Below are 21,728 nucleotides of genomic sequence, written 5' to 3' on the forward strand. Positions count from 1 at the left end.
ACCTGCTACGCGGATCCAAGCTAGAAGCCCGGCAGCGAGCGACCTGAAGCTTACCCTGGTGCGGTTTCTTTTCAGATGCAGAGGTGTGCGGGTTTCCTGTTTCTGTCTTTAATCCTTTGTGCCGCCCTGTCAGAAACGTTCGGACTGGTTCTGTCTGTAAGTACTCATCTCCCACAGGGGTGCTTTTCTCCGGGCAACAACCATGTCAAAGCCAACAAGTGACGGCGAGCTCTTTTCTTATATACCCAGCAGTTAGACGAGCTGTAGCACTCGCACATGTGGGGCTGCTAATTAATTAAATGCCAGGCTTTTGAATAATAGCTCCCGTGTCACAAAGAATAAGAAACAAAGGTCTAGAGCAAAATTCAATGGATTTCCATCTCTGACTGAGAAGAGGTGGTGCAGATATGGATCTTTTATAGAAACTGTCACATAAATTCAAGCAATTAATAGAAAAAAAATGTGCTGTTTGCTAAATGATTGTCTGGAAATAAAGTTAATAAGCAAAGTCAAAACTGCTATCTCCAAACTGTGGTGTGCATTTTCACTTATAGTATGTGAAATCTTTACAGCACATGGATGTCAACAACTGCCTGGGGAGAAGGCAGGAGCTAGTGGTGGTAAATGCTTTGATATTATTATACTACTTAATTTTCTCCAAAGTTATCTTATTTCAAACCTTTGGAAGACACTATTGCTAAGAGAGTATCCATTTGGGTGCCGATTGCCTTCTTGTCTTCAGCAAGCGTTGTTCAAGCACTAATCTACTTGCATTTCTCTTTGTTTGAGGCAAAAGAAAAAAGGGGCTGGACTTTGAACAGTGCCGGTTACCTGCTTGGGCCACGTAAGTCGAGCACCCTTTTTAGCACTGTTTCAAAACTCAGAAGCTTCTTCTTGTAAAACTTGTTTGTTGTGTGCTACTCACTTATCTGACAGCTACACCAAGCCTGCAAAGACTGAATGCTTGTTTAGATATTTGTTATGTGCCTGTTATAGAACTGAGTTGCCTTTGGCATTAATTGTTGTTTTGTAATGCTGGAAGACCTGATACACAGATGCACATCTCGGCGCTTTGTGTGCTGCTGGCCTGTAATTTCCATATGAAAAATATATCCTTGTTTTTTTCCTTTTTCCTGGAAGTGTTACAGTTAAAATCTATTTGAAAATGGCTCTATTATAGCACTGTTTAAAAAAATACATATATACAAAGAAATTAGAACAGTAACAAAGTGCAAAGTTATGTCTAAAACTATAACAGTTCACTGTGTTGATATATTCTCAGTCTCAGTGACACATGACAAATGCAACAACTCTCCATATATAGAGCACATAAATGGGTACATGAAAACTGACTGATACATCTTAAACGTGTTCACTGGCTGTGTAGATTAGTGCCCTGCAGCAGATCTAACCAAACTGACAAATATCGAAATGTGCTTTTCAAATGCCGTTTATCTAAGACTGGGTAATAGGAATCATCCTTTGTTGCAGGTCGTATTGATCACCTTTTAATGATAAAGGAAATGCCCATTGCAAGGGGAGAAGAGGCACCAGGGGCATGTAAGATAGTTTACATGAATAATCTTGCAAAATTTATCTGTAGCTCGTTCTTTTAGTAAACACCTTGACAACACTTTCTAATAGCAGGGGAAAGGGTAGCAAGGACAACCTCCCAGACTACACCCAAATGTACAAACTTATTTTTTACTTTGAACTTTCACTGAATTCAGTAACGGCTTTGACAAGTATGTAGACACTGTATTGGGTCTGAAAATGATAGAAATCATAACCACGAATGTGGAAGAGAGGTTATTGTAGTGACCTTTTTTGCCATTTTGTACATAAGCGTCGAACTAAAGCGTTCATTGTGATTTTGTCATTGAAATCCACGAAAGGAAAAGGTTGCTGCCGAGTCGATTAACTCCTCTGATTTCTCATTTATTTGTCAGATGCAGTAGATAACCACAGATCTTTTAACGACAAACATGGTTTCACTGGTAAACGTGAAATACAGCCTGAGGAGGATATAAAAGCAGGTAAGTCAATTCTGGAAGTTAGTACTGTTGGTTTTTTTAAATGTCTTATTTTAGTGACTATCACTGATCTGATTTCACTGCTTAGATATAAGGTTACTCACACACTTTTGCAGGTATCCCACTAAATATTGGTGAGGAAGTTAATTAGAATTTCACCCTCTCAGAAGTGTGCTTAAACTCTCTGTTTCCTTGGAAGAAGTTCCGTAATTGTATTACTTTAAAAGCAGCATGATTGATTTCACTTTAAACACATTTGTTTTTCTTACTGTATACGCAATTCAGTATATCAGACTTCACCGTAGTAGATCGAGAGCTCATTTCTGTTTAAGAAGTGAGATCACTCTTCTCAGTAGGGAAACCAACAGAAACTGGCAAATATTTTTTGAATTTGATATTATGGAGCTGAAACCAACCGATTTAGATTTCTATGGCACTGCTTATGTTAGAAGATTGCCATTCATTTAAAATAACCTCTCCAAGTTGTTTTGCAATGTTCTTATATATATGTAATTTGGATTGTTTTCATTAAAGCTGGAGAACTGGCTTTGTCCAAAAACTAAGACAAGTCCATTAAAAGTCAAGTCAAATTAACACTTAGCTCAGATTTTGTGTTTCCAGAATGAGTTCCAGTTTAGTGATGGTTTATAGCCATATATTAAAGCAGCAGCAAAACAAGAATTATTTCCTCTGCATTAGTATAAAAATACCAATACTTCACCAATCAGAAACAATCTTAAAGGAAAACAGCATTTGCAGTCTAAAGGTACGGTGCACGAAGCTGCAATTGGCTATACAAAATCAGAATCATGTATACTCACTGGAACGTGTGTATTCTCAGCTCCCTAATATATATATATATATATATATATATAAAATATCAGATTACAAATGAAATATGATGACGAATATAACCATATTAATCAGAATTTTTTCTTGCCTTAAAATTTCTCATCAATCTTTTTCATGTGGGCTGCGCAGCTCTGTCTGGTCTGTACAGAAGTTAATCATTTCTAGTGTCATGGAACAACTCCCCCAGCACTCGCCTGCTGCAAAAGCTGCCTTTCAGGCTATTTTCTGAGATGAAACATGTCCTCAGTGATAACATGAAGGGACAGTATTTTCACCAGTGCGATAATGGAGTGTGAGTCAGATTCTGCCACCCATCTCTTCTATGTGTAGTGAACTAAAACAGTGCAAAATTACCTACAATTGGTTCTCTAATATGGAATAAGCTTCCTCCTTGTTGATAAAAAGCAGATGTCTCCACTTCTTAGGTTTGTGTGTTGTGTATGTTTCTGTTTTGTTTTGTTTTGTTTTGCAGTACACACATCAAACACATTACTCATTTTCCCAAGTACAACAACAAGCTTAGAGAACATTTGATTATCTGGGCTATTTTAGAAGTATCAAAAAGCCAACTTGCACAAGATTAAAGAGATTAAATAGGGCTTGTTTTATAGATGCAAAAACACATCCTTCTGAGCCTCTAGATAAGCCCCAGGCCCAGTTCTTAGGACTATAAATCACTTCTATGTCACTTAGCATCTACTTGGGAACAAAGTCAGACCTCATGCAGAACTTTTAAGTGTTCTGTAAAGCTGATGTTTTTGCTGCATTTATCCTTCTGTTTCATCTCAAGGTAGCAGACACAAAAGGGGGAGTTTAGACCAAAGGATAACTGTCTTCTACAATTGGGCTCACGGCCTCAAGAGTCAGGATCATTAAGCTGTCAAAGTAGCTCCTCTGTAGCAGTAACATACAAAGCTGTGCAATGTCTATTTTGAGAATTGCAGCTGCACAACTGAAAGTTGCTTTGCTCTTATGTGAAACAAGGAATTCCATTTGAAGCATTTTTTTTCCCATATTGTCTTTTCAGAAACCTTATGAGTTTAGCCACAATGTTACATGCAATTAATAGATACATTTACACCATGTTAACATTGAGTAAGAACCCATTTATTTTTTAGGAAATATTGGAAGACCGCTGGCTGATGAGAACATTGTGCGCACAGTCGTCGAGTTTTTGACTTACTTGCATCTTAAAGGTTAGTGAATATCTTTTAAATACGGTTATATTTAGCAGAAGCACCGAAGATCTGTTTCTGTTGGCCTTTTTCCTGTGACATCGGGGACTAGTCTTGAATGTACAAGTCTGCTGCCGATTTGCCTGTATTTCTGGGAGCAAGGGTGGGAGGAAGGTGAGGAAGTCAGTTCTACTTGAACATACCTAGAAAGGCATCTGACTTCACGAGTACAGGCAGTCCTGTCAAAACGCAGGTAAATAAATACCCAGTGCTCGAGGTTTGTAGTATTATTTGATTACTCACGGCACTGTGTAAATAGAAAGTGACTACTAAAATGTTATGGAGCCAGCGCAAAGCCAGACATCTTTGGTCTAATTTTTTTAATGATTTGCATCCAGCCAATCAAAATAATTTTCACTACTGAAAACATCAACTTAATGCTTACTTAATCAAATCTGCATCTGTTACAAGAACTCTTTACAGCCAGAAGTGAAGGCCTGAGAGAATTCAAATACATACATCTGTTCAAAGAACATTATTAGCATGTATATTTACTGTGGATAAACAATTAGCTTGTTTAGCGTTCCCCTGTAAAGGAGCCCTAGAAATTTATTTCCATACCTTGCTATCTGAGCCTAGGGAAGCAAAAGTAATGACTGGATAAGAAAGCAAAGAATGCAAAACATGTAAAGTGTGAGAGTCCACTGTGTTGAATAGGCTCATACCTACTGAGCTGTCAGCCAAGAAAATAAATTGCATCTCATAGAAATACCAATGATTTCTTCCCAGGGAAGGATGAGGAATAAAAAACAGGTGTAGAATAGCTGTAACTATCCACTCCTTATTTAGCATAGTAATGCCTAACACCTACTTTTATTCAGGAAAAGCTGGTATTGCTATTTGTCCTTGGAGTACAGGAAAATAGTATCTCCAGATCATATCAAATCACTTTTTCACGAGATAGCTCTTGTATTCCCAGGTTCTAAAAGACAGAATATGATCACATGATCCCCTAACAGTAGGTATTGCCACGATCTAATATAAACTTTTACACAGGATCAGAACCATGACTTTACTGCTTTCAGTTATCAGATAATATTTTTTAAAAAGTATAAGTCTCTAATTGGTTCTTATGTTTTACTTGCCAAGATTGTTACGCACAGTTACATACCTGCTAATTCGTTTTTTTCCTTCTTTGAAGAGGCGGGAGCACTTGACAATTTACCTTCACCAGAGGAAACAAACGAGTCCTGAAGAAGAACGCATTTTTATTTTGTCGTAGTGTAAATCTGAATCAATTCTATACAAAAGATCCAGAGGAACAAAAGATAAGATGTATTGTTTTCATCAATCTGGGAAATGGTAAATGATGTTCTGCCTCTTTGGTTTTGTTTTTCTCTCCTGTAATGTTATGGTGTCAAATGTTGGCTTTGTAAATTTTTTCTGTAGGTAAATGATGAAATAAAAATAAACAGCAACTATTTTTTTTTGTTTCCCTTTAAAAAGCACAGGACCATTCACATACCAATCCCAGGTTAAATGGTAAGATTATGCTGCGTCTCTACCCACAAAATAGAACATAAATATTACATTTGGAGAATCATAGCTCACGGAGACACAGGAAAAGTTCAGCTCCAGACTGTTACCATCATACAATCTTTTAAAGTCACAGATCTGCTCGTACTCCTGTATTTCACAGAAATCCTTCTTCCCATTCATCTGCTCATAGACACAAAATAAGCTCATGTTCCCTTGGCATTTAATATTATTCATCTTTAATAAACCAGCCTACAGGCTGACGCTTACTGTTACATAATGTAAATGCAATTGTAATAGGTTCACACTATGCCATCACAAATACTGGGTCCATACTCTTTAATGAGGAGACTCTACTGCCATAAAGTAGTTTAAAAAAATTAATTTTTGAGGTGCCTTAATTTGGGTCCAGCAAGCACATGTTTAATTACTCTGACGGGTTTTGATGTAGCAGGACTGGGGTGTGAGGCCGATAAAGGGTAAATGGCACAGGAGAAATGTGGATAACTTTCAGAGTATGAAGAATCTTATAAAGGTTCCTCACATTTGATTTTGACATTCTATGTAGCACAATGAAATACCGTCCTTTCAAAATACTGTTTTCTGGAGCACACAGACTGCCAGAGGCTTTGCAGAACATCATTACATAATCTGTTTTTCACTTTTAGTGTAGCAGAGTACAGTCTAGATGCCAAACCGTTAGCGACTAATCTGAAAGCACAAGGCCATTTTGCCCTGTCTCTTTGCTCTTCCTCCAAGAACCGCTCCGACTATGATTCAATGTCTGATATGCACTTCTCAAAAATACCCCAAAACAACTCCTATCTTTGTGTACATTTCATTAACTTGCCCACCCCTGTGTATCATCTCTCACTTGTGTTTAGCATTAGTTTAACCTTTGGTCTTACAAAGATAAAAGCCCAAGCCTTATAAATAAGGAAAACTTTGTTGCAATGTTCGCTAATGCAATGAAATTATTTGGTGTTCAAATCTAATAGTGATAATGAACAGAAGGCTCGCATGTTTCTGAATAACTGGATAATAAAATGGCAGATGAAATTACATGCTGATGCAAGCAAAGTAATTTGCACTGAGGAAAACAATTCTAATTGTGCATACGCATAATCACGGCCTAAATTATCTCCAGAAAAACAGCTTAGACTCACTGTACCTCAGTTCTCTAAAATGTCATTCTAAACCTCAGCAGCATTTTCAAAGGCAAATGGAATGCTAGAATTTGTAATGAAAGCAGGCAAAAATTCAAAAACATCACTATGTTTTCCCATTCGTTTGGCACCATTTGTACTTCTGGTCATCACACTGAAAGAAGAGGGTACTCTGGAACCAGAAAAGGTATCAAGAAATATTTTGAGGGTCTTCATCAGCAGTAAACAACTATTAAAAGCAGGGAGACCAAAGAGGCCGTGACTCATTAGCTGAAGAGAGTGGCAGAGTGGGAGACCGTAGTCTTAAACATCACAGTTGCGGTGTCTAATGAATTTATTCCGTACCGTAACCCAGGAGTTAATGAATACCTAATGAAATGATCATGTAACTTTGAGGAACCCCACTAGAAAAAGGAGTACTTCTCCACGCATTTCATAGTGAAACTGTGGTACAGGAAAGCATTGCATAGGCCAGACTGCAGAAGCAGTTACATTTAGAAGAAATGTCCCTCAAAAACAATTGGTCCTAATGAACCTACTGGCTCAGAAAGTCTGACCGGATTGCTCCTTAGAACATATAACTGACTTGTTTGTGTACAGGGCTGTAATACAGCCCTTGCAACCGTGATTCAGGGCTTAATTAAAGCAGAGATTTGTCATCTGCATGTCTGCATGCCAGTTTACCTAAGAAACTTGGGAAATCCACCTTTTTTTTGCTACAAATTATACAGAAATTACAACTTTATGTAACCAAAAAAGGTTTAGCTTTAATACAGTGCTGCACTAGTCAGATAGTTTCACCAATACTTGTTTACATGCAGAGCAGTTCCAAGCAAAAGAGGGTATTTCCAGATGGTACAGCTGAAACTGAACAGTCTATTCAGATTAGGAAGCCATTAAGCAGATGACAGGGTACATGCATTTTCCCACCTGTCTACTCACATAAAGGTCAGACTGCAAAATTAGCATACAATAATTATATAGGGACTCAGAATAATGAGGAAGCTCGATGCAAGAACTGTCACAACTCTGCTCTCAGGTTTAACTTTGCAGTACTTGAAAGCAGACTACAGCCCTGTTTCTTACGACTGGCATGCTGACTTCTCAAACGAATGAAGAACCTCGTGACAGCTCACAAAGGACTCTGTCAATTTCTGAGCTGTACTTTTGCCTTTCAAACAAGTCATGGAGATAATGAAGTGAAACAGTACATGAAGTAACACATTAGTAACTCAAGGAAAATGCTATGAAATTATTTTTATATGATTTCAGAGTACAGGAGACAAAAAAAGAAGCGAGTCAGAAACAGGCACTGGAGAATAGTTTGTAATTTAACTAAGATATAAATTATCTCAAGGGATTTCTAAGGCAGACACGATGACTGGGTGGAAGTTAAGATCTAAGTGTTACTATCAGAACAAATGAAATCTGTTTGAGATCTTCATTTTTGCAGCTCAGTTTGGCTGGAGTCAGCCAGTACCTCCCGGAGACAAGCAGATTCAGGGCATGAACTGACTTGTCTTGTTTCCTATGGAAAAGGTAAACTGTTTCATTTTGATGCCACTGCAGGGTTTCCTTTCTGTCCCTTCTAGTAATGGTTAAACTCCTCCTAGTTACAGCAGTTTGAAGATCCGGTGTAAACAGTATCCCTGCAGCTTTTGGCTTTGCCACTGCAGGGCAGTGTAAGGCTAAGAATGTAAAGTGACTTCAGAGGCAGTAAGAAGCCTGCTGCCTACAACAGGGTGTTTGTATTTTATCAGGTGAAGAGTTTTACTTCTGAAAATAGCAGAAGCTAGTATTTTCCCACTGAACTTGTACGCTTTTAGTAAGCATTAAAATAAATTCTTCTGGTAGGAATTGATATGTATGCACAGCACGGTGTTCTTTTCTGTGCTTAGGAATACAGCAGCTCCTTTGGTTTTGCTGTGAGTCCGATAAGTAGCAGGCACTGTCAGAGAATTCTGACTTAGGAGTGCTTTGCAGTTCCAGGTCAAACTGTACGTGTCAAACCTCCTTTCTGCACTCTGTCACCTCAGAACTTTGCAGTTTGGTGCACACCTGTGTTGAACCAGGCGATCAATTCAATTCTGGAACAGTTAATACCTTTTCTAGTTGAGAAATCCACAAGTTGTCCCTTAGAGGGAGAGGAAGGAAGGAAGCATTACTTCTGCAAAGCTTCAAAGAGAATATTAGTGGCACTGAGCAGCAATTTTGGCCCTTCCCACACTCCTGTTGAAAGCAAACAGAGACTTTCCCTTCCTGACCCACAGAGTATTTAACCTCTTAAGCAAGAAGTGTTGCATCTGCAGGATACGATCTCAGACTTACGTGGAAAACCCAGGAGATTAACTGAAGAAACACCTCACAAAGATTTATTGTACCCTTAAGGGGCTGCAGAGAAGGTTCCGAGATCCCAAAGGCGACATAAAAGGCTCTTGACTTATCAAAAAAGACTGGTAGTTGAAGAGGATGAGCTGTTCTCCGAGTTTGTTTTTTGTTTTGAGATCTGAATGTGCAGTTCAGATATCTTTTTCTGTCTGATGCTGGTGATGGTGGCATAAAATATACATGTAACAGCGTGCAATACAAACATTCACAGTTCTACCATTTTAAGTTTTGAAATTGAGCCGAGTCCAACTTTCAGAAGTTTAAATTAATGGTGAAACTGTCACGAAAAGTGAATTTGATGGCAGAAGTCTTTTCAGAGTATGTGTGTCCTTTACTGGAGATAACTGAGATCTCACCAACAGCATGGCAGTTGATGTTTGGGACACAGGAGCGTAATCCCAAGCGGCACCGTACAGATCTGGTCGCAAAGCTATGCTTTAATTTTTAGCAGTCAGAAATTTTCTGCAGCATTGCAAACCCACTGGGGAATCCGTGACATCCCCGCTCCCATGTTTCCACTGCTGCCTTCAGCCATATTGTCTGAATCAGGTACAAAGTATTTACAGGTTCAACAATTATTTTTTTTTTAATTTATCTTATTTATTTATTTTGGTCTTTTTTTGGTTTCTTGAAGGGGGGAAGGAAAGGGGACTAGAGACAGCACGAAGCAGGGGCCGCTGGAAACCGTAATTGGTTGGGACGTTCATTGGAAGTGCGTCGTGAGACGCAAAGCGAGCCGTTTGAATGAGGCACAGTGATTTCACTTATCAATGTACGTCGCAACGAGGTGACAAGAAGCGCATTACAGAGTAGAATGAAATCTGCTTTTTAGATTCTCAGTTCAGATCTGTAGCGCACGTGTCGAGCTGTCAATTCCCCCGGCCGGCGCTAACGAGGTAAGTACCGCCAGGTGCCGCGGGGCCGCGGCCGCCCGGGCTCAGCTGCGCCTCGTTGGCGGCCGGGGGGCGGGTTCCGGCCCGAGCGGCTCTTAAGCTCCTCCCGAGGCCGCAGGGAGCCATCAGACGGCTCCGGGATCTCATAGAGTGCGGACGTCGGCGTGGGCTCCGCTCCTTCGTCAGGTTTGGGCTCTGCTGGGGCTGCGGAGCACCGCGATGGGCTGCTTTTGAAACGGGTCCTTGGGTTTGGGATTTTTCTTGTAACGTTCTCTTTGTGTTGTGCCGTTTTGTTTCAGGTTGCGGTGGGACGTTTCCCGGTGAAGATGAACCCGAACCGGTGAGCCGTTCAGGTAGGAACGGGACCGCGGACGCGGCGAGCTCCGGGGAGCCGTTCGGGGCCGTCCGCCCGCAGCGGGAGGCCGCCGGGCTCTCGCCGCGCTCCGTCCGGGGTCGGCGCGGAGCTCCCCCGGCTTCTCGGAGCCGGGTTAACGTCGTCGCCCGGCTGCCGCCGCGTTTTCGGAGCGGGCCGCCGCTCCGTTCTCCGAGTCGTAGCTGGGTCCCGGGGCGCTTTCAGCTTTCAGCCCCCTCCGGGCTTTTTATCGAGGGCTTCGGGTTCCCTCGATATAATCGATAGGAGCGAGCGAGACGGGGCCGTATTGTTCCAGCCCCGGGGCAGCTGGGAAGGCGAGGGTGCAGCAACGCAAAGCGCTGCTGAAACAAGTTTTGTTCTCTTTCAGGCCGAGCATCTCGTCAGGCCGAAGCGGCGACCGTTCAGAAGCCGCTCGGTAAGCTCTTTGTTTTGGGGTCTCTTGTCAGGCCGCCTTTCGGCCTTTTTAGTTTCAGCCCCTGCCCTTTATTTGTAACTTGAGGAGCGCGATCTCTTTCCCATCAGGGAGACGCGGCGGCACGGCTCGCACGACCGGACCGCCGTGTTCTTTTCCGGAACTCCTTGAGCTCTGCCTGAGGATGAAGGAAGAAGTAGGGGAGCCCCGGGGCGCCTCACCCCAGTCGAGGCGCTGCCGGAGCTCGTATTCCCGGTCTAGGAAGGGCTCGCGGGCGATACGGTGAAGTTCGGGATTAGACCGGGAAGACGCAAGGCAGTAAGTATCTTCTATTGGAGCTCCACATCCAAAGGGCTTCTAAACAGATCCCAGGGCGTGGAGTCAACCACCTCCCTTGGGAGCCTATTCCAGCGTTGAACTGTCCTTTGTGTAAAGTAGCGATTTTTGTCTTCCAGCCTAAAGGTACCTCGTGGCAAGCGGAGGTCTTTTTTTGGGAGGTCTTTTTTCTGTCATCTCTTCACCAGTGAGAAGAGAGTAGCCACTAGCCCTGCCCTCACGGTAAGCACCTCGGAGATAGCAGAAGAGAGCAATAAAGTATCCCCTTAGCGTATTTTCCCTGGATCGTAATGAGCTAAGCCTAGGCGTGCCGAGGAAGCCGGCAGAAGCGAGTATGGAAGAGCTTCGCGTCCCGTCGTTTTCGGTCTTTTTTCCAGGCCAGGCGGGCGAGGACGGAAGGACAGCGCGAGTGAGAGCAGCCTTGAGGGAGGGCGAGAAGGACAGGCGGCGTGACAGCAGCCGGTAGGCGTCCCCTTCCTTTGGCGGCACGGTGTCGGGACGGCACGTTCCGGATGTCACGTTTTGCTGCTTTTATGACAGGTTGAGCGCTGCAGCGGAGCATTCGGCAGCGAGGACGAGCGAGCCCCGCGGCCCGGCTGTGGCAGCATCCCCTCAGCAGCAGTTTGAGGAGCAGAGTCGGCACGGTCTGGATGCGTCTGCGTGGAGTCAGGTGGGTGTCTTTGAGTCGTTAGGGGTGTGTTGCCTTTGGCTGTCAGGGGATTATGTGGTTTGGTTTTGGCTTTTTTTGGAGCGTGATGATTTAGTTTAAAGATGGTTTGAAGCTGGTTTTATTTTTAGTTTGTGCAGTTGGTTTCTGTAGTTGGTTTTTTAGTAACTTGTTGGTTTTTTGTAGTTGGTTTCTTAAAGCTATTTTTTGTGGGTTTTCTTAGTTTTTTAGTAAGTTGGTTTTCGTAGTTGTTTTCTTTTTTAGTAATTTGCTGGTTTTTCTTAGTAATTGGTTTTTTTAGGTTTTAGTAAGTTGGTTTTTGGTGGTTTTTTTTGTTCTTTGCTTTGTAGTTGGTTTTTAAGTACCTTGTTTTTTCTTAGGTTTTTGTAGTTTTTCTTGGTTTTTTTTGTATTAAGTTGGATTTTGTAGTTGATTTTTTTAGAGATTTGTTTAGTTTTAAGTTGGTTTTATTTTAAGTTTGTGTAGTTGGTTTTTGTAGATGGTTATTTAGTAATTTGGTTTTTGTAGTTGGTTGCTTTTTAGGGTTTTTATTAGTTGGTTTTTTTAGTATTTGTTTTCTTAGTAATTGGTTTCTCTTCTTTGTAGTAGTTTTTTCAATTTTTTCTTGGTGTTTTGTAGTTTTTCTTGGTTTTTTCTTTAAGTTGGGTTTTGCAGTAATTTCGTTTATCTTAGTTTTTTGTAGTTTTTTAAGTTGTTTAGTTTTAAGTTTTTTAAAATTTTTTTTCATGTTAAGTTTTTCTTGGTTTTTTTTGTGACTTTTTTGTAGTTTGTTTTTTATAAAGTTGTTTAAGTTTTTTTAATTTTATTTTCTAAGTTTTTCTTGTTTTTCTTTTGCTGGGGGAGAACACAACTCAGACTGAGTCTAGACTCAGTCTGAGTTGTGTTCTCCCCCTTGTAATGGTGCTGGAGGCCGGATTTTGCACTATCTCTAAAGAGATATATTTTTTTTTTTTGGCGGGAGGGTGGGCATGTCAGTGGCATTTTTTTTGGGGCCCCGCTTGGGGGCCCCTCCCCTTGCCCCCTTGGGGCCCCTCCCTCCACCCTCCCTTGGCCCCTCCCTCCACCCTCCCTTGCCCCCTTGGGGCACCTCCCTCCACCCTCCCCCTTATCCCTCCCTCCACCCTCCCCCTGCCCCCTTAGCCCTCCCTTGGCCCTCCCCTGCCCCCTTAGCCCTCCCTCGGCCCTCCCCGTCCTCTTTGGGGCTCCCTATGCCCCCGAGTGTGGTGGGAGGCTAAGTCCCCCTGTCCCCCTTGGGGCTCCTCCTGAGTGGGGCTGTGATGGGGTAAGCCCATCCATGGTGAAGGGGTCTTCTGTGGGACTTGGAGTGGTTCCTGGGTGGTGATGACTCCTTGGTGGTGGTGGTCTTGGTCCTGCAGGAATGAGCTGGAGAGAGAAGCTGGGTTCTGTATCCTGCTGAAGAAGATGACTTTATTACAAGCATCAGGTAAGATGTCTTTGGAATGGCTCTGGCCTTATACCTTATGGGGTACAGGGAATTTCCTGGTTACTGAGGTTTGGGGAAGTGGCTGGAGGTGAGCTAGACTGAGCTGTTTGCCACATATGCTGGTCCTGTGTGTGCTATGGGTGGTTTTCAGTATCAACACTCTACGTAGGCTGAGTGATTATGAAGGAGGGAAGCTGCTATTATGTTCTCTAGGGCTTTATTGTCATTTCCTCTGGGCAAGAAAAATTATAACCAAATGGGGAAATAAATGGAAATGCTGGTGAAAGCTGTTCTGAGAGCTCTCTGAGGCCAACTGATTTATATATTTTTCAAAAAAATTTAAACTATCTCTTTGGGCAGAGTTTTACTTGGTATGTAAGAGTGTGCCCCCTGTACAATGTGCCAAATTGCTAGATGGGGGACTTTAAAAGATCTGGATTTAAATAGTGAAAAGCTAGCTCTCCCTCAATTGCTTGTCTCCTGCTTCATCTTCTTACTAGAGCAAAACTGTGAAGGATGCCTTCAGGATAAAATTCTATTATTATTTCAATGCCTACCTCTAAAATACTGGTAACTAAGCTGATTTCTGTGGTTTGATAAGTGAGTGATAATTCCCTTTTGCAGGATTATTGGCTCCTGAAGGCTCTTTGGTGGGATTATTTCTGATGTGAGTGCTACTGTTCTGCGTTGCCTGTGGGATCTGAGATGCCTGAGACTATCTGCCCTGTAGGGGAAGGACTAGGCTTAGCTCACTTGAGGGTTTGTGGTGGAGTGGATACCTGTCTGTCTCTAACTTAAAACAGTAATTCCTTGCATACCTCACAAAGATGTGGATGTGCGGTCTCTTTCTGTGCGTTGGCCTCGCTTGTTTGCTGCTGAAGGTTTCCATCTTGGGAAATGTGAAGAGGAAGAGGGATGATCCCTGAAGTGATTGGCTCTTTGGCATTCCATGCTCTGTAAAAGACAAAGTGAGACTTCAATCAATAACAAATATTTTTACAAGTTACCTATGGCATAGATACTGTGCATCAGACTTGCTTTGTGCAGAGTATAATGGCTGACTGTGTTGCCAGTGTTTGTGTTGTTGTAGCTGTATTTCCTGATAGAATTGTTTCTTGAGCTCAGTATGGCTCAGTGACTGCCTTGTTTTACAATAAATAAAGAAAAAAAAACAACTTGTTTTCTTTTTTTTTTGTTTTACAAAGGAGCTCACTGAGAACAATCTCTGCTTTCTCACTAGGTAAACTGAGCTAGTGCTTCAATGCGTGACCCTTTAAGTCCAACATTGAAGTTAGTGCCTGTGAACCTTTGTCACATGCTGAGACTTAACTTTAACTATACAAATTTAACTATACAAATGCATCATGCTCTGCATTTTGGTCTTTAACAAAAGTAAGAGAACTGCACTGTGGTTCTGCCATACATGAATATACTACACACAAGCATTTCTATCTCTATGTGAGTATGTAATTATTAATTGGTTTAACTTGCAATTAGTTAAGGATCTATTGGTGCTGCCACTAAAGTGAAACTTGTGGGTAATTCAAGGGAGAAATTTAAGGAAGCAGCATCATATGTAACTCAAACGCTAGTGACTAAACTGCAGCACAGTTTTGATGAGTTATAGGGTAATTTTACTCACTAATTCCTTATTATGGTGGTAGGCAATTGAGGTGTTGCTCTCTGAGATAAACAGAATGCGGTGCTATTTTAAATAGGGATGTCTAAAAAGTATATTACTGAGAGAAACTTTATGGATAAGCAAATTCACTAATTAAATGTCTTTTTGTTTATAGAAACAGAAAGCCAACCTGGTTGGAATGGACATGCGACTCCTACTTCTATGTGAGATTGCCCTGACTTCAACTGTTCAAGATGAGAGCTGCATCCAAGCACTTTGTGAAGTGTGTCTGCCTTGGGCTGTGACTGCTGCCTCAAGGAAGCCTGTTCTGATATCTCAGCCTTCCTAAGAGCGAGCTTTTTCTTCATCTCCAGCCTCTACTTCTTTTGACCTAACAAACAGAAAAGCTGCCTGGGAAAAGAAGCTGACCCCACCATGCAAATGCTCCCTCTCAGCTAAGATGAATGGAAGGAATTTGAGCCCTTCTTTGGATGCTGCCTGAGAGCATTATTGTTGTCTTTTAATTATGCTATGTTAATATAACAGCCATTTATTGACTTAATGTATTTGACAGCTGAAGTTAATGGATGTATTGTTCTAATAGTGAAATGGAATAAAACCTGTTGAATTACCCTGAACTTAGTCAGTTTTACAATTGGTATCATTTCACTGATCACATTTTCTACATACTAACATTATGCATAATGGCTGAACAACAACTTGGGTTGCAGCTATACAAGCCTAAAATTGAAAAAAAACAAAACACTGAAACACCACCTTTCACACTCCTCTGTGGGGTCATAATATATTTCCTGAGTGCCTGCACTGTCCTTGCACTGTCTTCCCTTCCAAACAGAGCTACCTGCTCTCCCTACCCAGTCACTTTAACTAGAGGGCCAGACTGTACAATTGTATCCCTCAGCCAGCAAAGACAAAAAGGGACTTCCTTTCTCTTTTTTGTTTTTATGGTAAATCAGAAACAAAAGCCCTCATCCCTTAGTTCTTGTGAGCTCAGTAAGAACAAATGGCATTAGACAGTGAGCAGCTTTAAAAATCTAACCTAACTTTTGTCCTATAATTGTATATGTGGAGTAATAAACCTTCACCAGACAGTGAGAAAAAAAAACAACACTTTTCCACTCTCTATGCTCACCTGTGGTAATTACATCCACACTAATCTCCCTTCCACACCAATCTGGGTTACCAAGCAGAGAAGTAAAGCCTTTACCCTCATACCTATGCAATTAATGTCAAACTAAGGGGATTTTTTTTCTTTAAAATTAGAAAAAAACCCAAAAAACAAAAAACCATTACAAGGACAATAGGAGGTCTTAAACTACTTTACCTGCATTAGGCTTCCTCTGCAGTTTGTAGGTTCCTAAGGACTCAGTGCACAAAAAAAAAAAAAAAACAAAAAAAAAATAACAAAACAAAAAACCAAAAAAAAAAAACCAGCAGAAGGAAGAGAAAAAAAGTAAGGGAAGAGCAATGCTTTGGAATTCATCTTTGTACTGGTCTACTGCAGAGAACATGATCCTAGAAGAAGAATGCTCATCTGTCTGCAAAGATTATATAGGCTCATACAATAACTCTGCAGAGGAGGAATCTCCCAGAAGAGATCCTTCCTCGGTGGGGGTCAGCCTTTCAATGAGGCTTAAGAGAGGCGGAGCTGAATCCAGCTGAATTCAGCTTGGCTGAATCCTCTTCACCTGCGCTCCCGACCCTGACCCTATCTCTTCTTCCAGGTGCTCTCTGGCTGGTTTGGGCCCTGACTCAGCAGTTTCCTTACAATCATGGAAATGTTACTGCTTACAGTATAAGCTATTGAGACTGAGACACACTGTCCTTTTTAATTTTATTAAATGTGCCCCAGACTTTCCAGGTCACCAGTCTCATGACTTCCCAAAATAGCACCATCAGTCACAGAGTGCTCTTTTATGTTTAGTCACACTAAAGCAATATGTTAACCTCTGTCAAGTCAGTTTGAAGGTGTATGTAATTTATTTTGTTCCTGGCTGAGGCATTATAAAAAAAAAAAAAACCAAAAAACCTCTTCACAAATCTTCATTCAACAAGTCTTACTTTGGTTTTCTTGTCTTTTTTCTTTTTATTTTATTTTATTTTTTTTGGCTTATTTTGTATGTGTGTGTGTTTTGTTCTGGCTCCTTTTTTTTTTTTCTTCTTTTTTTTTTTCTTTTTTTTCTTTTTCTTTTTTTAAACTTTTTTGGTTTTTTAAAGATGTTGAAATTGTCTTGTTTACAGACAACAGACAGAACTGCTTCCCTGAGGGAAGATAAATTGCTCATCCTTCTTGAACAATACAATAATGCAACAATAGTAATGTACAGCTGGAAATAGTACAAGAATGGTGGAAAAAGATAGCCAGAGATTATAGAAGAAAACTCACCAACTCAGAGGCCTTCGGTCTAGATGGAAAATGCTGAAGCTCATCACACAAACACCACGAAGGAGCCATCTCCAAAAGAGATGCTGCCTTAGTGGTGGTCAGCCCTTAAAAGAAATCTAGGACAGGTGGAGTCGAGCTGAATTGCCTCCACCCACGTTCCCACAGCTGACCCGACAATTGCCTCGGGTGCTTAATCACAGGTTCGGTCTGTGATTACCAGTTTCCTATGCACTTCTCAATAAGTTTCCCCAGACATGAAATCCCATAAACTTGTCTAGCTTTGCAAAAGCACACAAGAATGGGTCGAACAAATTCTTAGATAGAAAACCTATTTCACCAGTTGGTACTGCCTCCCCTAACAAAAAAAAGTTGAGGGAATCGGGTTAGTTTATTTCAGAGGAAAAAAGGCCTCATTGCAGGCTTCTAGCACTTGCGAGGAGATTATAAACATGAGAGGGACTTGCCTTTATGTGGTCTGTGTGTGTGTAATGCTACGTGATACAAAGCACAGCAGTAAGAGCGGCACAACAAAGTCCTGGGCTGCAACAAACGAGAGCGAGCCCAAACGCGGGAGCCGCCACAGCTGCAGAAGCAAAGAAAAAAAGCCGCTTACCTTCGCAAAACCTCTACAGAACCACGATCTCAAGTAAGATGCTCTCACCTCCACCGCCGACCCTAAAATGAGCTCTGCGAGGCGGTGGATCCTGGCTCCACCCCTTCCCGTCACTAATCTGTATTGCGTACACCTGAGCTGCCCTGGGTTGGCCCTGCCTTCCCACCAAGTGTTCAATCACGGCTTCCAGCTGAGCCTTTCTTTTTTAATTTCTTTTTTTAAAAACAAACACAATGTATAATGGCACACACACTGTAAGCCGTTCCTAAGTCAATAGCGAAGCACTGATGTGGTGTCACGGAGTTCTCTGCAGAGCTCACTCCGTGACAGCGGGAACAAACGCAGGGAGACAAGGAACAAAGGCACCTCCCTTCTCGAACTGCGCGGCGCGGCCCGGACACGTGCGATCCGGGAGAGGGGAAGGGAAATTGCGAATGGGTCTAGGAAGGGAAAAAAACGAACAACAAAAATAAAAAGATCTACTTGTATTTTACACATAGTTACTATGATTATTGCTGCCTGGGGTCTGGCTTTAGTTCTCTTTTCAGGTTTTGTTCATGGTAACATGTAGATGCTTTAATTTGGAACACAGGCTTACTTCAAATTTATTTTGTAACTGGGGATGTGCAGTGTATTTCACACTACGTCCATTCTATTTGTTCCTTATTGTCATCTTTATTTTTAATCCATACTATTTGTGGGTTTAGTGCTGATACCTAATTTTTGCTTAGCTCTGAAGTACAAAGCTAACTCATTTGATATAAGGCAATGGAACAAGTTCTGAGTTGTGTAAAATATTGTGTATTGTAAAATATTGTGCGAATGTGAAATATAGGCAGGGAAGGGTGCAGCTGGATGAAGGGAAATTTGAATTATTATTAATAAATATCTCATAAAAAAAGACAGGTCTGAAAGAATCTTCAAAAAATATTTAATTTTCCTTTTGTTTCTTATTTGTTACAAAACCACCTCCATAAAATAATGATCGAGATTAAATTGGGCTCCAAGAGGTTCTTAACGCAGTTAACACAATTAGCCCTTTGGGGTCACTTGAGGTCAAATTCGGCCCCTTGGGGTTACTAGAGGTCAAACTTCAAATTTTTTGGCTGCTCGGGGTCACTTGAGGTCACCCAATTAGCCCTTTGGGGTCACTTGAGGTCAAATTCAGCCCCCTGGGGTTACTAGAGGTCAAACTTCAAAATTTTTGGCTGCTCGGGGTCACTCGAGGTCACCCAATTAGCCCTTTGGGGTCACTTGAGGTCAAATTCGGCCCCTTGGGGTTACTAGAGGTCAAACTCCAGAATTTTTGGCTGCTTGGGGTCACTTGAGGTCACCCAATTAGCCCTTTGGGGTCACTTGAGGTCAAATTCGGCCCCTTGGGGTTACTAGAGGTCAAACTGCAAAATTTTTGGCTGCTCGGGGTCACTTGAGGTCACCCAATTAGCCCTTTGGGGTCACTTGAGGTCAAATTCGGCCCCTTGGGGTTACTAGAGGTCAAACTGCAAAATTTTTGGCTGCTCGGGGTCACTCGAGGTCACCCAATTAGCCCTTTGGGGTCACTTGAGGTCAAATTTGGCCTCTTGGGGTTACTAGAGGTCAAACTCCAGAATTTTTTGGCTGCTTGGGGTCACTCGAGGTCACCCAATTAGCCCTTTGGGGTCATGTGAGGTCAAATTCGGCCCCTTGGGGTTACTAGATGTCACCCAATTAGCCCTTTGGGGTCATGTGAGGTCAAATTCGGCCCCTTGGGGTTACTAGAGGTCAAGCTTCAAAATTTTTGGCTGCTTGGGGTCACATAAACCTCAACTGGGACACAAACTCCACTAAGGTACCTCTCGCCTCCGCTGCCGACCCTTCAATGAGATCTCGGAGGGGGTGGGTCCTCGCTCCACCCCTTCCAGTCACTAATCTGTATTGCGTACACCTGAGCTCTCCCGGGTTGGCCCTGCCTTCCCACCAGGTGTTCGATCACGGCTTCCAGGGGAGCCAATTTTCTGTTATTTTGATTAACATTTTTTTACTTTAAACAAACAATCACCACGTATGATTGCACACACACTGTAAGCCGTTTCTAAGTGAAGAACGAAGCACTGATGTGGCGTCACGGAGCTCTCTCTAGAGCTCAGTCCGTGACACCGGGAACAAACGCAGGGAGACAAGGAACAAAAGCACCTCCCTTCTAGAACGGCACGATGCGACGAGGCCCAGACGCGTGCGCTGCGGGTGAGAGGAAGGGCAGGAAGATTGCGAATGGGTCTAGGAAGGGGAAAAAAAAAAAAAAAAAAAAAAAAAAAATTGCTACGAGAAGGAACGGCAGTTTAATAAACCCAATATCACAAAACAATAGCGAGAGACTCTCAACACGGAGAAAACCGAGTCCCAATCTCAACGCCGGGATGTCGGAGAAGTTCCGACCGCGCCGTTTCCTCGCTGGGAACCGGACGAAAAAAAAAACCCCGTTCCCGTCCGACCTCCCCTCCGGTACCGCCCCCTCCCCCTCCCACCCCCCCCCCTAATGCCCATTTAAGGCGGACCGCAAAAGAGAGAGAAAACAATGTCCCCTTCACTCCCGGTATCCCACAAGGTGTTGTGATGTGGAATAGCAACAGCGACCAAATTAAACAACCCTAACGAGCGGTTGTTGATCTGGAGTGCTTTTGATAAAACTTCCCTTTTAGGTTTGGAAAAGTCTCCGTTGTACCAGAAATCCGTCAGATCCTCTGGTGAACACGTCACTTAATTCACGTACAGTTTAATACCCTTCTCCTCACTAACGCTCTACTAAACACGTACAAAACTTCAGACCACTTACTTGCCTTGAAGTACAACACCGCAATTGGCAGGACCCTGCAATGACACAAACAAAAGAAACACAAAACCAAACACACGCTCACTATGGCGAAGTTTAGCCAACACGAGGTCTTTAATAGCACATAGGCCACATTACTGATGCGCCGCAGAAAGTAACCATTTACTGTGGAAGTCACATTCTCTGGCTTCGTTGTGAAACAGGATCCAGGTTCATTGGAAGCTTGTAACTGTACACGGCTGCTGAACAGTCACTGTCTTCTTCAGGTATCCTATTATAAAAACAGATTCTCTAGGCAATGGGAAATAATTCTGATTTTGAGGCTGCCATTTTTGTACCACTTCAGTCGAACACAAAATACTATTCTACAAGAACTTCGAAGAATAAAAGCCTATGTCTTTAACTGCTACTTATTACTTACTCTAACAGAGATAGAGGACAAGAAACGCTGATCTATTATACCTGGCAGTACCTACAAGTGAACTGGCTTGTATCACGACTAGAACAAGTCTCAAACCTACATTTGATCGCTACGTTTCTTTCCAGTGAAGTGGCCGAGTGTCCGTGAATGGTTTCTGATGCTGCGGACAGTTGGCCACGGCTGAAGGACGCGCCCCCGTCTGGTCGTTCTCTCGGCGCTCCTTTTCATCGCGAACTACAGGTAGAAATCTCTGACACCAAAAGAACGGGGAGATAAATCGCTTACATATTCTGTCCTGAGAAAAATAGGCTCGGCTTGAGAACATTAACTTCCTGTCAATTACAATAAATACTTACTGATTTGAGTAGTGGCAAATAATAACATAAAATATATATATATTCTTTGGGAAAACACTTTTCTTCACCCTGTTTCCTACGCTGCAGTTCTCACTAAGAACGTCCTCATTCATATTAGTTCTGGGTCGTGGGTTGTGCTCAAACTCGTCTGCGGCAGAGTAGACAGTGAAGGACTATGTCGTGTTTTCTCCCCACCGTTCCTACC

General features: G+C 42.3%; 3 protein-coding genes and 2 long non-coding RNA genes across 43 annotated transcripts in view; 3 read left to right on the top strand and 2 right to left on the bottom strand.

The window, feature by feature from the left end:
- PPP6R3 (protein phosphatase 6 regulatory subunit 3) overlaps positions 1 to 160 on the top strand; it is a 70,451-nt gene extending 70,291 nt beyond the window's left edge. For all 30 annotated transcript variants that reach the window (XR_014946377.1, XR_004307609.2, XR_014946367.1 and 27 more), the window contains one exon: positions 76 to 160. The gene's annotated coding sequence lies outside the window, so the exon portion shown is untranslated. The remainder of the gene's footprint in view (positions 1 to 75) is intronic.
- Positions 1 to 165, bottom strand: part of LOC107314519 (uncharacterized) — an 18,664-nt gene extending 18,499 nt beyond the window's left edge. For 2 of the 3 annotated variants that reach the window (XR_001555477.3, XR_014946421.1), the window contains exon 1: positions 3 to 117. This is a non-coding gene — a long non-coding RNA (uncharacterized LOC107314519). Of the gene's footprint in view, positions 1 to 2 lie in introns of all 3 variants that reach the window. The other variant, XR_014946422.1, reaches the window with a different exon arrangement.
- The window catches only part of GAL (galanin and GMAP prepropeptide), a 5,833-nt gene extending 292 nt beyond the window's left edge, over positions 1 to 5,541 (top strand). The window contains exons 2-7 of one of the 2 annotated variants that reach the window (XM_032445185.2): positions 76 to 156; positions 790 to 844; positions 1,492 to 1,560; positions 1,950 to 2,036; positions 4,004 to 4,081; positions 5,262 to 5,541. In XM_032445185.2, the coding sequence (XP_032301076.1) occupies positions 76 to 156; positions 790 to 844; positions 1,492 to 1,560; positions 1,950 to 2,036; positions 4,004 to 4,081; positions 5,262 to 5,314 (423 nt within the window). In that variant the 3' untranslated portion in view covers positions 5,315 to 5,541. The remainder of the gene's footprint in view (positions 1 to 75; positions 157 to 789; positions 845 to 1,491; positions 1,561 to 1,949; positions 2,037 to 4,003; positions 4,082 to 5,261) is intronic. The other variant, XM_015863803.3, reaches the window with a different exon arrangement.
- A 4,187-nt stretch (positions 5,542 to 9,728) lies between these two features.
- Positions 9,729 to 18,462, bottom strand: LOC146760670 (uncharacterized). Of its 4 annotated transcripts, none has more exons than XR_014946420.1 (3): positions 17,938 to 18,439; positions 16,263 to 16,295; positions 9,729 to 14,250 (listed from the first exon to the last, which is right to left on the bottom strand). It is a non-coding gene; the product is annotated as an uncharacterized LOC146760670 (long non-coding RNA). The 4 variants fall into 4 exon arrangements; XR_014946418.1 differs by lacking the exon at positions 16,263 to 16,295 and having other exon boundaries at positions 9,729 to 13,262; positions 14,115 to 14,250; positions 17,938 to 18,315; XR_014946419.1 differs by lacking the exon at positions 16,263 to 16,295 and having other exon boundaries at positions 9,729 to 13,235; positions 14,115 to 14,250; positions 17,938 to 18,075.
- LOC107314526 (uncharacterized) lies at positions 11,494 to 15,555 on the top strand. 4 transcript variants are annotated; one of them, XR_014946409.1, is made up of 5 exons: positions 11,494 to 11,626; positions 11,705 to 11,834; positions 13,229 to 13,296; positions 13,921 to 14,264; positions 15,093 to 15,555. XR_014946409.1 is itself a non-coding variant. In XM_085548381.1 (3 exons), exons 1-3 carry the CDS (start codon positions 11,499 to 11,501, stop codon positions 15,264 to 15,266), a joined length of 426 nt encoding a protein of 141 aa, XP_085404507.1. In that variant the 5' UTR covers positions 11,494 to 11,498; the 3' UTR covers positions 15,267 to 15,555. The 4 variants fall into 4 exon arrangements, 1 of the variants encoding a protein (XP_085404507.1); XR_001555481.3 differs by lacking the exon at positions 13,921 to 14,264; XR_014946410.1 differs by lacking the exon at positions 13,921 to 14,264 and having other exon boundaries at positions 15,099 to 15,555.
- Positions 18,463 to 21,728: the final 3,266 nt, after the last annotated feature.

Source organism: Coturnix japonica, chromosome 5, assembly GCF_054131305.1.
Source record: "Coturnix japonica strain WE chromosome 5, WE-NBRP24, whole genome shotgun sequence".
Taxonomy (NCBI): domain Eukaryota; kingdom Metazoa; phylum Chordata; class Aves; order Galliformes; family Phasianidae; genus Coturnix; species Coturnix japonica.

Bases quoted from the DNA above. Each gene is read 5' to 3' on its own strand.
- LOC107314526 (XM_085548381.1), top strand. From the start codon at position 11,499: ATGGAAGAGCTTCGCGTCCCGTCGTTTTCGGTCTTTTTTCCAGGCCAG. The intron at 11,627-11,704 runs GTAGGCGTCCCC...CTTTTATGACAG, and splicing joins AGGCGGCGTGACAGCAGCCG to GTTGAGCGCTGCAGCGGAGC. The intron at 11,835-15,098 runs GTGGGTGTCTTT...TTATAGAAACAG, and splicing joins ATGCGTCTGCGTGGAGTCAG to AAAGCCAACCTGGTTGGAAT.